The following is a 16,827-nucleotide window of genomic DNA, read 5'->3' as shown; positions in this document are numbered from 1 at the left end:
AGTAACTAGCACAAATGCCTGTCAAAACTGTCATAGCTGAGTTAACTCTAAGACTGCCCACTTTAAATGTATCAAAGAGATGACTTTTTATTCATGCTGGACATGCACTGTCCTTATTGATGAAAAAGACAGACAAAGGTCCCAACTTCAGTGTATTGAACACCTGTCAGTGGGTCACAGCCCTCTTTGAAGATGCTGGGTGTTATCACAATGCACACAGTAGCTGATAACAAAAATCCTCTTTGCCTCAGTTTTGCATGAGATAGTTACACTGGTAATATTTTGGTAATATACCATTTTCATTCCAACTGTCACTCCCTTTTTCTTCACCTTTACATAAGACCTGAGTTAAGAGAAGTCCAGTCTTTTGGTCAAGGTGTTACTGCTTAAAAGTAGAGAAGAGCCCTATCCCTTGCTCTTCAACAAATTTTATTTGTAATCACTGCCATATCCCAACTGCATACTGAGCCTCAGTCTCAGCTCAAAAAGGGGAGCAAAGCTCCAGTTTTTCTAGTCATATATTTGCACTGAGAGTCTTAAATGAAACAGCTGGAAAATAATAGGTATTATAAACACCTCTATTAGCAGGCAGTTCAAGAACATTTCAGAGATACTTAATCACTCCAAATTACACTCCAGTCTTAACAAAATAGAGGCTGTTCAAAAACCTAATTGCTTTAAATCATAATCTTAATTGGCTTGCAAAAAACCCACTAAAACCCGTAAATAAAGACTTAAATAAGTCACCGACAGCTTTGAAACTAGTTCTTCAAAAACTTTTTTCTTCACTAAATGCACAGGCTTTGGAGGGTTTTAAACAATCAAAATATCTATGTGTCCAGATACACACATGCAACAACAACACAGTTTAGAATCAACTGCTCCTAAAGATCATGCTATTTTTTAATAAGAAGTGGAAAAAGATTTACTCCTTTCACCTGTATTCAGATGTACATCAGATAAAAACTTGAATTCAGCTAGAATATACAAACCAGGCATTTAATCCAATCTTTTTCTGCAAAGCCAATGATTGTTTCCAATAACGAAGACTCAGATTTCTAAAAATATTTAGACAACTAAAACAATTATTAAGTATATAAAAGAATCTTCCAAAGTATTTTAACCAATTTAGGCACTGTGTTCAACTGATATGGAAAAAGTTGTCCTTTCCTAGTCTCAAAACTTCAAAGAGATGAACTTTGATTAAAAGAGACTGAATGTAGAGAATATCTCACCAGGATTTGCTGCCAAACTGGTGCCAAAAATAAACTACAGTGTAAGATTTTCTGCATTATAAAAAAGAAAAAGATATTTAAAGAAATTCAAAGATCAGCATTTTCTTTGTGGTAAAAATTGAAAATAGAATGAATACGTACTTAATTCAGTCCATGATCCTAAGACACTTCTGCAGCTGAACTGACTTAAAAGATAAGGATGTTTCTTCCAACCAGTAGATGTAATTTGAAAAACAGGATTTCCTTTACACAGCAAAATTTGAGAATGCTTTATCTGATTAACAATTCCTACTAAATTTAAATAATTATAAATTTTTATCTCAAAATTTATGTAAAAGCTGATCTATCATTTTAAATTCAGTTTTACCTTTCTTAAATTTCATGTTTAAAAAAAAAAAAAACACCCACCCATTTCCAAGTAGATAGTGCTGTGTATTGAATTGAACACTAGATGGCACAGTGTGCTGCTATTTAAAATTAGAGCTCTTATACTTTGTCCTTAGCAAAGGTCAAAGGTTGAAGATACAAGCCTACTGTATATCTATACTACTCCTCCTCCTAATTTATTTGTGAAACAATCTATCTTAACGAACAGTCTGCTAATCTTCCTTACTCTCAGTTAAAAATTAGCCCAAGAATTATATAGCTGAGTCATTAATAAAGAAATCTCAAATAAAGAAGTCTCCCACTGGAATTTTCTCTACTTCAATCATAGGAATTCCAAAGGGGAAAAATAAAATGCTTGACAGTGTTCATGAACAAATCACTCTAGGCTTAATACAGAACAACAGGAAGTTATTTGTGTTTCTGTTCCACTCCTAAAGTTGAGTTCATTTTCATTTTAACCTATCTATGGATGCTGCCAGTAAAAAAGTACTTCGAAAAACATCAATATAATATCAGCTAACTAGTTAAAGGAACTCAAAAAATAAAATCTCATAGCAGTTGACAAACAGTTTTTAATGAGTCACACATGTTCAAATGTGTGCAGGGAAACAAAACTAAAGAAAAACCTTCCTGTAGCCAAAAATAGATTCTGAATAAAACATTTGTCCTGAGAATCATTTATCGTGGTTAGTGTACAAAGTGACTGAAGTGCTGGAAATTAGAGACAGTGGAAACAATTAGAAGCTATCAGGCTGTATAACATCCACCTGCCAGTACAGGATTTTGACTTTGCAGTACTTTTTTCCAGTGCTTGATCCAAGATGAATCAGTCAAAGACCACATGAGATCTGAACACCTGAAACTAATTTGTAAACCCAGCATCAAAATCTCTAAGTCCAGACTGGACACTGCAAAACAGACAGCAGCATTGCTGAAACAGTAGTTACAGGACTCAGATAAAAACAGGAGGTCACACATTTAAAAAAATGGACTCTTTCATCATAGTCTCTTGTACATTGAAAAAAAATTTTAAAAGGAAAAAAAAAGGCAAAAATATTCATGATGACATTAATATTTTGCCCTCCTCAGTGTACTCATTGATTAATAATCACAATGACACTCCAAGGTAGAGAAGCAAAACTGCAACGGGATGGGATAAGCCATTTTGCTCCAAATAAATTTAAAGACCATGCCAGAACTGAGCATGAACTCATTTCTTCCCTGGATCCACTCCAGCATCCTAACCATCTGACTAATTTTCCTTCCAGGGATAATTATATAATCAAGTGGTAGATATATGCATAGAATAAATACAAAAGACATGTTCACATGGTATTAGTTTAGAATTCTCCATTTACAAACTGGGGTGCTCAAGAAAATTTCACATCAGACTTGTCATGTTCCTCCTCTTTTCTGGATTAAAGTAATTAGCTGTAAAACTTTTGAACAAGAGATAACTGGGGTGTTTTTTTTCACAAGCCACCCTTTCAAAAGCGCATCCCTTGGCTGTTGGCTGCGATTCTCCAGTCCTGACACTGCACTATAAACCACTCAGCACATTAGAGTTTACTGGATGTTGTATCATAAACTCTCCTGGGGAACAAAAAGATCTGCTATATCCATATTTGGTTGGAATATCTCCTTTAATTCTCAGCTAAGAAATCAGGATGCCAGGCATTCTGAAGAGAAGAAAAGCTTCACACAACACATAGGAAAGTCTATTCTTAATGTAATTAGCTCCTATGAAGACAATCTGACCATAATATGAAACAGAAAGAACCTTACCCAGCATGGCTTCTTCTGTGCCAGGCAGAAGAGGATGGGATACCATGCTGCCATCCTGTACAGCTGCCAATGTTGTCAAACATTTTCCATAGAGACTATTGATTTTTGAAACAGAAAAGGTAGTGAACTGACTTTGACAGAACAAAAGGTATTTCTTCCACATCTCTGGATTATTGGGATGCAAGAAAATTAGCTTCTGCCATTCTTTGATCAAAGTTGGTGGTTCCCAGAACTCTGTGCAAAGCTTCAGCCTGGCAAGTTTCAGATCAACATTACTGGGATTACTTTCAATTGCCCTCTCTAATATAGCCAGTTTCTTTTCTAAGATTAACTTGAGTGATTTTCTTCTTACTTCCTGCTCTCCCTTACTGGCATAAGGGCTAGGTCCTCTCATTAATTCATCCTAAAACAAAAAGAAAAATCATTACAACATTAGGAAGAATCATCACTAGAATCACAAGAATATTGACATTTGTGAAGATGAATTAACAATTCATTCTTCATCGACAGAAGATACACAATACTAAACAAATGAAATCACAATATAATGTTTATGTATTTATTATTTATAATAAGCAACAAAGTCTATTAGAATACATACCTGAAAAGAAACAAATTCCATCCAAGCATTAATATCCCTTGGGTTTTCTCTGACTTTCTTGTTATGTTCTTCCACTTTTGTCATTAGGATGGGGTTCATGTTTATCCCAGGCTCTTGAATTGTTTGCTGCGTATTTACAGATTCATTGTCTGCACTCTTGAGCCCTTTTCCTTGTAGCCACACTGCAGTTGATGGATCATAAATCCCAAGAGGATTTACCTCTTTTGTGTCAGAAGAATCATCAGTTTCTGCTTGGGAAACTGGTATAAAAGCAGGTGGGTCAGATGGACGATCTTTATTGCAAACAGGAATCCCATCTGTGTTCAGCATCTTCACATTGCTCTTTGTAAAGTAGCGCTCAGGTTGAATGTGTACTTGCTTCCTTTTTGATGTAGAACTGTCCCAAGTTATACACTGTTTCTTCACATCTATGCCAAGGCAGGACTCCCCTCTCCTTTTATACCTTAGAAGGGAAAATACAATCAAACGTATTCTAAAATACACATCAGAAAAAAACACCTCCTTCTTGAAAGCAAGCATGGAAGAAATACTTGCATTTAAATTGACCCAAATAACGTAGGCATAGACCTTCAAAAGTTTAAGAACCTGGTAACTTTCTGTTTATTTAAGACTTCAGTTTATGAAGTCTTAATATGCCAATTTATGCCATCACATTTCTAATATCATAATAAGCTTCCTCTGACTTCAACAATATCTGTCATACTCAAGCAGAAGAAAAAACTTTTTTCTTCCTATCATTTTAAGCCAAGTAGAACCTGGAGAAATAACAACATACAACATCATTTAGGGCTACTTAGATTAGACTATTTTAAACTGAAAATCAGACACCATTAGTTCAGCCCAGTAACTTCTTTCTATGTCCCTAAGCTCCTGTCTATTTTATATGCCAAAAAGTGGACAAGGGTGTGGAGAGAAAAGAAAGACCACATTCATAAAGGCCACAATAGTCCTATGGATTAAGAAAGGAAAATACCATCTTCAAATATTACCAAGAATGTCAGTGGCAGATATAGTGACGTGTAATGCTAAAAAAATACTTTTCATCTCAGAAAACAGCTGACAATCCAGAGGTGGTAGAAAATTGAAATGAATTGTAACCGGGCAATTTTATTGCAAAGGTAGATAACACTACAAAAATATAACCCATAAATTCTCCTTCTTCCACAAGTAATTATATACAGTATTATTTTATATACAGTAAACAATTTTCAAGAAAATCAGGAAATGTACATAGACAATGCATGGGCCAAGTGTAGGCTCCTTTAGATGGGCTTCTGTGTTAATGCAGGGAAATGTTCTGAAGGGTCATCATAGTACCAGTAACTCACTAAGGATGTTGAACGTGCAATTTCATCTATACTAATTTGAAATGTAGCACTGCATAAGACTAACACCTTTTGGTACAATGTCTGGCTGACTGATCTATCACTGAATCTGTTTGCTAAGAAAGTACCTGTACCTTTCCTTTTTTTTTTTTTAAACAAGGATATCAAACTAATCACTACCTTCATTTTTCTTTCAGACATAGACACAGAACAATAAGAGAACAAAAGGGGTACTCACCCCATGATCTATAACACAATCTGGGATTCCTGACCTCAAATCATACCTTTGAATCTGACCCATTCTGCCACCACCAGATGGCAGTTCTGCAGATTCACATGCCTGCAGTTTGCTACACAATGAAAATCACACACTTTATACCCATTATTTAATGCCATCTTTTACCTTTTAAAATATTTATGCAAGAATCACAGAATGGTTTGGGCTGGAAGGGGCCTTAAAGATCATGTCATTCCAACCCCATGGACAGGGGCACCTTCCATTAGACTAGGTTGCTCAAAGACCCATCCAATCTGGCCTTGAACATTTCCAGGAACAGGGCAACCACAACTTCTCTAAGCAACCTGTTCCAGTGCCTCACCACCCTCACAGTAAAGAATTTCTTCCTAATATCCAATGAAAACCTACTCTCATTCAGTTTAGAGCCATTACCCCTTGTCCTATCACTACATGCCCTTGTAAAAAGTCCCTCTCCATCTTTCTTGTAGGCCCCTTCACGTGCTGAGTGAAGCCTTCTCTTCTCCAGGGTAAACAACCCCAGTTCTCTCAGCCTTTCCTCACAGGAGAGGTGCCCCACCCTCTATAATCAACTTGGTGGCCTCCTCTGGACTTGCTCAAACAGGTCCATGTCCTTCCTGTGCTGGGGATTCCAGAGCTGGAAGCAGCACTCCTGGTGGGGTCTCACCAGAGCAGAGTAGAGGGCAGAATCCCTTCCCTCGACCTGCTGGCCACACTGATGCAGCACAGGACACGTTTGGCTTTCTGGGCTGCGAGCACACACGGCCAGCTCATGTCCAGCCTCTCATCCACCAGCACCCCCAAGTCCTTCTCAGCAGGGTTGCTCTTGATCTGTTCATCCCCCAGCCTGGATTGATACCAGGGGTTGCCTTGATCCAGGTGCAGCACCTTGCACTTGTGAAATCTCATGACGTTTCTATGGGTCTACTTCCCAAGCTTGGCCACGTCCCTCTGGATGGCATCTTGTCCTTCAGGAAAGTCAACCACACTGATCAGCTTGGTGTTGTTGGCAAACTTGCTGAGGGTGCACTTGATCCCTCTGTCCATGTCATGATGACATTAAATAATAGCACTGGTCCCAATACAGATCCCCAAGGGACATCTGACATTGGTCCAAAGGCAAGTGAAATTCTGAAATAAACTATTCAGTTATCTTTTCTCACCTTTTATACCAAATTGTCACAGCTAGACTCAATAAATCACAAGATAGTGATGCTGTGATAGTTTGAATACCGATAGGAAACAACATTTTGTACCTTGCTATGTCCCCACGATACAAGGATTTGTAGGTCCAGTTTCCAGGGTCTGGTTTCTTGTCTATTCTGAAGGTGTCTGTTGTGAAAGCCTGGACATCATCGAGCCAAACAGAGCGACTGCTGGTAAGATTTGATGTTTTCTTACCTAGACTGTAGAAAAGGAGAAGAATATTCTAAGCATTTGTGCACATATTCAGCATTTACAAAACCCAGGAAACATTATACTTCTGTAGTTCATAATAATTTAATTTACTCAGAGTCATGCTACATGATCCACTATCTCCCAGTCAGTCCCGTGCTTGGAAAAAGCCAATTAGAAATACACTAATCAGACCATCAAACCAAAACAAACACTCCCTGCATTTCCAAAAACTGAATTTACAATTGGGAAAAATAAACAGATTTAACCAATCAATCCAATCAATTGCCTGACAAACTGTAACCCAAAATCTATATATTACTACTTCTAAAATTTACTTTTGTCTTAGTAAGATGTGACAATTAAGAGAAAGAAGACAATCTGTAAGAGGATTAATTAATTGATTAGCTGTAATTCTATCCATGCATTTGATAAAACAGTGTGCATCAAAGTGGTTTCTGGATTACAGTTATATACAAATGAACTTAAGTGGAAATTGCCACCTGCCTCTGAGCTGTAGACAACTGTGAATTTCCAATATGAATTCATGGTACAAATACATGAGTTTTAGAGTCTTGAGATGTTTTCTAAAATTCCACAAGACCTTTCACATTCAGAGCAATTTTGTGGTTCAGATTTCAAAACCAGTCTCTTGAAAATTTAAATTCTCTCAGCATCAACAATTTATGGAAAGAAGTAAAAATAGACACCATGAAAGAACTTCAACACTTTCACTTAGGCAAAGCATAGGCTGGTTGGCCCAATCTAGCAAACAGCTTATGAACCAGGTCCAGACAGCCCTCCAGCAAAAACGAGTGATGGGACAGAGCAGAATGGTTTTAGCAACCAAATGATTTTTACTGTCCTTCCTGACAGTCAACCTGAGCCACTCCAAGCCAACAAGAGTGCTCATAAAGGAGGAGGCTAGCGTGGCTAGAGATGTCAGACAACACCTGCAGTACCACTGCCACTCTTCCACAGGGAAACAATGTTACAAGCCCTTGCACAGACACATGCCCACAAGCCTTTGTGTTTGGCTCCTTGTTCATCTGCCTTGAGAAAAGTAGTAAATTGGTGGAAAGTCAAAGTCTACCTGGACGACAAGCAGTTATAACAAAAACTCCTCAATGTCACCAAATCCTCGCTCTATCCCTGGGAGTAGCTGCAGTGCTGTGAATTAGAGCCAGAGCTGCTGATGCCAAAGGAAACACAGGAACTAGGCAAACAGAGAGAGGCAAAATGGCTGCTCAAGCTAGCAAACATGACGAGAGCCAGGGAAAGGTGACTTACACAGCCAACTGGATAGTGACACTTTGAAATGCTCAAAACCCAACAGCCTGAGAAAAGCACAGCCAGGTATGTCCAACCTGGATACTCAGTGCATTCACAGAACCTCTTTCACTGCTTAAAGATCATGACAGTCACTACATACCTACATCTGCACTAACTACACAGGACTTTAGAGCACCTGCAATTAACAAAGTAGATCTAACAAAACAATTTCAATACCCTTCCAGATGTACTACAAGCAGGAAGTATGGAGCATATGGAGTAATAAATGCCTACATATAAAAGAAATGTTAAATCATACAACAAACTTTGTCTTAATAGCAAAAAAAGGAAACGTTAATTCTGTGGGGAGGAAGTTATATTACAAGGCAAACTCAACCATATATTAACAGTTCTGCACTAATTAAGAGTGTTTAATGTAATCCCACTCCAAACTCTCCCAAAAGAAGGTCCATGAAAGGAAACAAGATGCTTACAAAAACTAAACACACGCCTCTACATGTCTTTAAAAATGTATTTCGTTACCACCATATCATGCTTTGATCTGCACAACAGTACTGCACTGAATATTTTCGTCACAGTTTTTCAATATGATTAAACAAGTGGTTCTAAATCTATTTTCATTGCTCTGAATGCAGGCTTAGTCATATACAGCTTAGAAAAAAACGGTCAACTAGTGTTAAGAATTTCAGTTGAAAAGACAAGCACAGGAACCCAATGAATTTCCATCTCACACAGTGTTAATAAATAGATATATACATACTTTGCTGCTGTTTCCTTTTCACCATTTCTACCACTTCCTTTGTTCTTGATGTGCTTACTGTCCTCGTCCAATTCGCTGCTACTGGAGTCTCCTTTGGTTTTCCTTTTTGTCTTCTTATAGTGGTGATGCTTTTTCTTTTTTTTTTTCCTTTTCTTACTTCCCTCTTTCAGACTCTCATCTGTATCACTTTCTCCTGACAACTCAGATCTTGAAGAAGTCCTGCTGGGGAAAAAAGTATATACATCTATATATACACCTTTCTATCCAAGTAGTAAAACTATTAAGAAATAGCACCATAAGAAAGTTCAGAATCTTTTACCCCTTACCTTTACTATCCCTGTATTTTTTGGAGAAAGTAACAGTAACACATACAGTGAAAGTGACATAAATCTGTATTAAATAACAATTATATTTTTCAGCTGTTGGAATTACTGACAACCAGTCTTAACATCTTAATTGTCAAGGCATTTTGATGTGTGATCTGTATAAACATCCACCTGTTAACACTGCCAAATTAAAGAAGATGACTGAGCAGATAAAATTTCCTAACTTCACTGAACAACTTAGGTCAAGCTAAAAGACTGAGAAATCTTTCAGGGTGACCTGTTTCTTTATGACTTATCTAAGAAATATCAAAAACACACTTTTAAAATCACTTCCAGATTAGAAATCCAAATCTGACCAATCCAGATACAATTTTTTCTGGTTACTGAACTTATGTTATCATATAATATAATAACATATATGCAACAGACAACTGACTGAAAGATCACAAAAAAGGACAGTTTTGGCAAAACAGATATACCACTATACATACCACATACACTCCCATACTTAATAATCAAATGAACAGTGGAGGTCTTCTCTATCCCTTATTTAAAGCACAACCTCTTTTTAAACTTTTTTTTTGTGCAATCTTCCAATGAAAGAAAGGAGTGACGAGTCTCAGTATTCCCAATATATCAATAAAAGAAACTGCACCATTTCAGAAGTAAGGCATCTCAAGTAACAGCCTTTACACAATTTTTTTAAAGGACACTAAGAAAAAAGCAGCCACAGAAGAACCATTAGCAGGCCTTTAAAACAAACACGCACAGCTCCTGCAAAACAAAAAACCAAAACAAATCCCCCTAAAACCACCAACTAAATTGGAGCAATTAGTTTTTATGGAACTGAGATAAAACTGATTAGTTTTTATTAAACCAAGTACCCTAGAAATAGGCAAAAAAATAAAAAATTCCTCTGCACATTATTTTTTGATAAAGTCTTTTTCAAAGATAAAATTAATATGGTGCATTTATTATGTCATTCTATCTGAATGGTAACTTGCAAAATCCTTAGTTTTATGACATTAAAGTCCTGACAAGATTTGAAGAAATATATGCAGAACATAGGACTGATAAGCAGAACACTGATTGCATTTCAAACACACAATATATGTACAATCTATGTAAATGCAAGAATACGTATACAAAAAGATGTATTCAGCTGTGCTTGGGATTATATTCTCTACCATGACCACCAACAATCATTGTAAACACGGGAGTTTGTATCAAATTAAAAGTGACTAAGGTTTTGAACCTGACAACTACAAGTTGATTCCATTTATTATTAAGTGCTAGTTACGGTGTAGATAAGCCAAGAATAACAACTAGTCTAGTGAATGTATTAAAACTAGTTCTTCAGCAAATGCAGCTGCTTAAAGATCATTTTTTTAAAAGAATATAATCAGCCACTTCAGTGATCAGCATGTTCTACAGCCACACAACTTGATACATGTAGTATTTCATCAGTTCACATCTTCAACTGTCTCTTAAAAAGTAAAAAACTCAATTCTGAAATGGCTGATTTCTCTGGTTTCCACAAAGAAATCACGAAGATGATGCTTAATCTTTACATTATTTCAAGGGTCACTTAGGACATTCAAAAGCTAATGAATAATCATGACTGCTCACCTCCCTTTCCATTCCGAAATAACAATGATTTAAATGCAGCTCCGAGAAAAAGAAAATTGGAATGTAATTGCGTAAGTACAATTCCTCATTATTTTAAGTTAAAGGACATGGAAGCATTATTCATACTTTTATACATGACTCAGTTCAGGCCTTTTTAAATACTGAACAGTAGAATGAAAAGCAGCTTTTAGCTCCTGATTTTGTTCTCATATAACAGAAGATAAGCAGGACAAAAGAAAGAGGCTATTTTAAAATACACCAAAGTACAGTCTACCTTTTTAGTGGTGATTTTTCAGGAATGAGATTGGCAACTTCTGTAGTGCGCTGGTGCAGTAACAGTGCATCTTCTGAAGAGAAGCTCGGGTTACTCAGCCAGTCTAATTCTGCAGGTAAAGAAAAGTGTGTGATCAATACAAATTAGCTTGCTACACTTTTTTTAAATTGAGGTTTAATATAGTCAGCAGACAGCTCAATTCACAGCAAATGTCACTAAGTCATGTGTGATAACTGAGCATATTGGAAAGCAGCTCATGAAATTTCCATTTAGTATATTTTATACACAGCTCTACACTTTAAAAAAATAATCTGTCCAATATTAATTTTTATAATTTAAAAATTCAAGCTTTACTTATTTATGTACTGTATAAATTTTTTATAATAAGACTGTCTACTATATAATATATTTAATATTATATGTTACTTATCATATACATTACTTTTAATATACTATATACAATATAATATGGAAATATTTACATATTTAAAGAGTGAAATTAAAGAAACTACAGAAAAGCGTAATTAAATGAAAGGTGCAGTTAATGAATGCAATACAAATTATATAAACTAACAAAAGTGTACTTTACCCATAGTACAGGAAATATTCTTAACATGATCTTATTGATAGGAACATCCCTCACTGATTAGAATACTCAAGGGTTTTATACAAGGTCAAACCAAGTCAATTCTCTAACCACTGAAATACCATTAGACTTTTCACTAGTGTGAATTTTATGCTAATCTTGATATATTAGTCAGCATTAAGCATTCTGCATCTAGATCTCAGCCATTTCAGTCATCAGATAAGATCAGATACTGACAGGAAGCGGAGGGGGAATTTTTTGTCATAATTCTACTAGTATTACAAGTTCTATAACAATTTTCATAGATGTCATTTCTAGAAGTCTTTTAAGTATGTGAAATTTTCTAACACATTAAACAACGAAAGTTATTTCACTTAAGTACAGAATTTAACAGCAACCTCTCCAGTGCCAGACTACTGGAGGTAACAACAAAAGGAACAAATTTGGTCTCCCTGCTTCTTCTCTATGCTCTTTACGATCACTTTTGTCTCAGTGTTCTTCCTGTCACACTCTTGTCTTTGTGCTCTTGACTACACTGACCTCTACTCCTTAAACAGCATGAACTCATTGTCTGCCAAAACTTTTATCTCTCCTTCTCCTAAAGTATTTCTTTCAGAAATAGCTCTTCATACCAAAACTCTTTCTTCTGTCTCATGTCCCTGAATTGTTGTGCACAAAAGGATTTAAAACAGAAAAGGCTGCAAAACAGTTTGTTAACCTAAGTTAAACTCATCAAGAAGTACATTCAGCAAAGCAAAGCTCCAGTTTGTGTTTCCCAAGAGACTGACCCTGTTACCAAAGGCCCCATGGGGAGGGTCACCTTCCCTGGCTCATCTTGAACCTCCACTTCTGCGCACAGGAGAACCTAAAATTCATGGCACTGTCAGGACCAAAACACACTTCCCATGAGCACCCCAACCAACAGGCTGCAGAACACCACCATGCACCACTTCCCAGCTCACCAAAACATAGGAAGGAGACTGAAAAATAAAATTCAGCTGTATGATAAATATCCATACTATTGTGACTTTCTGCCTGCCAATTAGAATCACCAAACCTAAGGCAAACACACTACCACACTTTGTTGCAAATCAACATGACAACTTTTTTCCCCTTTCAGAAAAATACTTAAGATATGTGAATGTAAAATTCGAATAAAAATTGAAACCTCAAAACTGCAAACTTGCTTGCCCCTTTAAAATATGATAAAAATCTACTATTTAATTTCAGTTAATCCACCCTGGCACAAACGTCTTTATTTTTGATGTGTCTGATTTTAAAACTGTACATCTACCACAAAGCATCCTTCCTAAACCATGGCAAGCTTAAAAGAGAAAGATTTATGCTGGATAATATCCAAGCAACATTTCACTTGTCTATCAAAATAATTATTCCCTCTGTTGGGGAATAAAGTATCATTGAACAATAAGTTAATTTCATATTTCAATATTGTAAGAGATGTATTAAGAAGTAACCTAAAATCAGAATTACTTCTTAGAAGTAAGGTAGTTCTTGTAAGGTAGTTCTGTATTGAGGAAGAGAGAGATACTGAGGAAGTAGGTTGGCACATCAATCATGCATGAGATCCATTTCCATATGAAATTTGCCGCAAATACAGCAAAACATTAACTATTAGACACAAACTTCCAAGATGTCATTTTCCCTTAATTTTACCTGAAAGAACCTGTTATTCCCTTACAGATGTGAAGTCACTCACTAACTTGGTGCAATATGATTACAACACTTAGCAGAAGCAGAAAAAGGTTTGGGTTTTTTTATATTTTGAATTATTGTTTTAGGGCCTCCAAGGTCCTAAACTCACCTGGAGAAATGGAGTGATAAACATTAATCCCCTGCCTGTACCTGCAGCTTAGTTCTCCGTGAGCCGATAAGATCAAACTGCATCTTTAAAGCACTGAAGACTCACACTGCAAGAACCAACCCCTGTAGCACAGTCGATGCACCTCTGTGAATACAGCAGGGAAATGTTCCAAATTCTCCAAGTACAGCACTTCCTGAACAATTTAACTGAACTGACCTAATACTTGGACAGAACTGAACAATTTTTTCCATTATACAATATTCAAGTCCAAACAGCTTGTAAATAATCTCAAGTGAATCAATTAGCTGGATACAAGCATTTCAAACATCATAATGCATTCCAAACTCCAAAATTATCTCTTCAGTTCTTTGCTTTTTTTCTTGTGGAATGTCTAAATAGTTTATCATTTTTGCAGACTGGATTTATGTTCTTAAACATAAAGAATAAAAACATATAGAAGACTTATTTTGTGATAGTATGTTCTATTCTACCACCCATGTTTATGAGCACGACAGTAGCAGCAATCCAATGGCAAGCTTTTTATACCTTCTCAAGAAAAAAAAATTTACAGTGCATATCTACAGACACCATTTTTAAGAGTTATACAAAGCCTTTTGTTGCCTCTCAGGATCCTGAAAATCTGCTTTCAGCAAAAATCACTGCATTGCCTGACCTACAGCATATTTCAGACTGCAAGTAATGGTGCACATAATGCCTACTAATGTCAGCAAGGTTACTTATTACCACTGCTCTCCTCATGGCTACTGATAAATCTGCAATTTAGCTTCTATCAGAAACTAATTAAGCTTGACAACATACTTTTAAGAAATCACATACAAAATCAGCATTCTGGAGGCTGCTGCAACTCAGTAATCAGGCAGGACAGGTAGTGTAAGCAACACTTGTGTTTCAGGTGGCACTTGTACTTTAGAAATGGTTTAGGAAGGTTTGTAAGAGCATGACACAGAGGTGGTTGGCACAATGAAACATGGTCAACATATTCATATTATTACTTCAACTTTTACAATAAAGCTATGAAGCAGTCCTAAATGTCTGCTAAAAGTACCTCAGTTTTGCATAACATGTTAAAACCAATATATTCTGGGATTTCAGTATTATGATGGACTTTGGCTTCACGTCAGCTCTGAGCAAAGAGAACCATCTATCAGACAGATATAAAAGTTGCCTGTCAAGTTCTCGAGTTCTCCTAAGCTGAATGTGTGAAATTTGATATATGCCACCCTAAATGTGGTTCTGAGTTAATACTTAATTTTTATAACTTACACTAAAATGTCGTTGTCAACTGCAAAGTAAATATTGACTAAAACATAAACCAAACAAATTTTATCAATAATTCTTGTACAAAAAAATTCCAGTATACCAAAATGTAATTCATAAACAGTTCTAACAACTCAAATTTGGACTCAAAAGTCAGTCTTCCATCTTTTTCTGTATAATTTGATCTTCCAGACAGGTGGCCTGCAGTGACACAGACTACATGTAACAAACCTAAAGGCTAAATTTCATATTTTAAAATATAAACAAGGTCTTATTACCAGACAATTTTTCTGTACCTCTGCCTGGCATAGCAGCTCCTCTATTCCTAGAAGACGCAATTTGGGATCTTATTACGTCCACTACTCCCTACACTAAGTGTCATTACCAGAAAGGTTCCTAAATGTGGCTAGAAGACCCCTGTACTGGCAGATCGAGTATGAACAACTGTAATACCATGAGGTGGTAATGCAGAACGGGTCAGAACAGGGTTTAGCCTGAACTGCTAAAAGCGTCAAAAACTCATTGTACAGACTGGACCAATATACAAGAAATTTTGCTTAATTAAAGAATGCACTTCCTGTTTCCCCTTGCTGTGGTGTCTAGAGAACGGGCAGATTTCAAGGGTGGTGGAAGCTGGCAAGCAAAAGGTTTAGTTCAAATCCTCTCCGAATAGAATTAATAAATCTAGTAACCACTTCACTGCTTGGCAATACACCAGAAAGGGTTCTTTACTTATTTAATAAAAGTGTACCTTGCTAGACAGCAACGGTAACAATCAAAATGAGACACTCGTTATCATCTCACTCGTGAGACTGTCGCAAAAAATGTCGCTTACAACTAATAGGCAAGGAACTCAGAAAACACTTTTTGCGTTAGCCAAAGATAGTGGCTAAAAAAAAAAAAAAAAAAAACCACAAAAAACCAGCAAACCCAAACAAAACGACAACAAATCAAAAGCCCCTATGCCTCGCTCCGCAGGCTCCGGGGGCGATGGACACAGGCTGACGGGCCCAGGCCCGGCGGCAGCACCGCCTTCATAGCGGGGGCGGAGCGCGGGCCAGCACGGAGGCCGGAGCGGGCCCGGCGGCGTGCGGCGAGGGCCGCTGGTCGGCTGTTAGGGGAAAGAGGGTTCTCCCAGGACTTTACCTTTCCTGGAGCCCTCGGTGCTGCCGGCGGGGGGGTCCTCGGGCTGGACGGCCCCGGCGAAGGCCGGGAACAGCGCCATGTCTGGGCTGGCCACCACCACCACCACCCACCCCGATTGCTCAGCGCCAAGATGGCGCCGTGGCGCAGAGCGCGCTGGGACCTGTAGTTCTTCCGCCTGCCCCAAAATGGCGGCGGGGCCACGCTGCTGAGAGGAGGTGGGATGGACATCAGGATTGCTGCAGGCGGTCTGCCTTCTGCGGGCCTCCGGTATCGTGCGCCCGCCGCCGCCGTCACTGTGGCACTGGAGGAGGGAACTGCTCGGGGAAGAGGAGAGATGGGGTTTCCGGAGTCAGCCGTTCCTTTCCACCACTCTCGTCCCTCATGGAGTTCACTGGGATGGGACAGCTCGGGACTGGAATGCTCGGTTGTGTGAAGGATAATGCTCTAAGAGGCATTCATGCTTTCTCGTGGTGGCCACTGTGGGCCTGGAGGCTCGTGTATCCAGATAACCTGGATCAACACCGACAGGGAGAGCAGAGGGGAGAAATAGCCTTCTGCCGCCTGACCTTAATCGGTCTCCTAACCGGGTGGTCACCCACGGTGTCTGAGAGCCTGGGCCTGCCCTCCCCGAAGGAACTGGAAAAATAATTTTTTATGCTTTTACACTTTGCACCTTCTTGGGCAGGATGTTCCATTTTTAAATATATA

General features: G+C 37.8%; 1 protein-coding gene across 3 annotated transcripts in view; it reads right to left on the bottom strand.

Moving 5' to 3' along the window:
• Positions 1 to 16,399, bottom strand: part of NRDE2 (NRDE-2, necessary for RNA interference, domain containing) — a 30,238-nt gene extending 13,839 nt beyond the window's left edge. Inside the window, exons 1-6 of one of the 3 annotated variants that reach the window (XM_027637813.1) lie at positions 16,120 to 16,399; positions 11,288 to 11,396; positions 9,059 to 9,280; positions 6,867 to 7,016; positions 4,009 to 4,471; positions 3,408 to 3,810 (exon numbers count right to left, since the gene is read on the bottom strand). In XM_027637813.1, coding sequence (XP_027493614.1) covers positions 3,408 to 3,810; positions 4,009 to 4,471; positions 6,867 to 7,016; positions 9,059 to 9,280; positions 11,288 to 11,396; positions 16,120 to 16,198 — 1,426 coding nt within the window. In that variant the 5' untranslated portion in view covers positions 16,199 to 16,399. The remainder of the gene's footprint in view (positions 1 to 3,407; positions 3,811 to 4,008; positions 4,472 to 6,866; positions 7,017 to 9,058; positions 9,281 to 11,287; positions 11,397 to 16,119) is intronic. The other 2 variants (XM_027637810.1, XM_027637811.1) reach the window with 2 other exon arrangements.
• Positions 16,400 to 16,827: the final 428 nt, after the last annotated feature.

Source organism: Corapipo altera, unplaced genomic scaffold (assembly GCF_003945725.1).
Source record: "Corapipo altera isolate COAL_440 unplaced genomic scaffold, ASM394572v1 23, whole genome shotgun sequence".
Taxonomy (NCBI): Eukaryota; Metazoa; Chordata; class Aves; order Passeriformes; family Pipridae; genus Corapipo; species Corapipo altera.
This window is presented reverse-complemented; position numbering and strand designations above follow the sequence as displayed.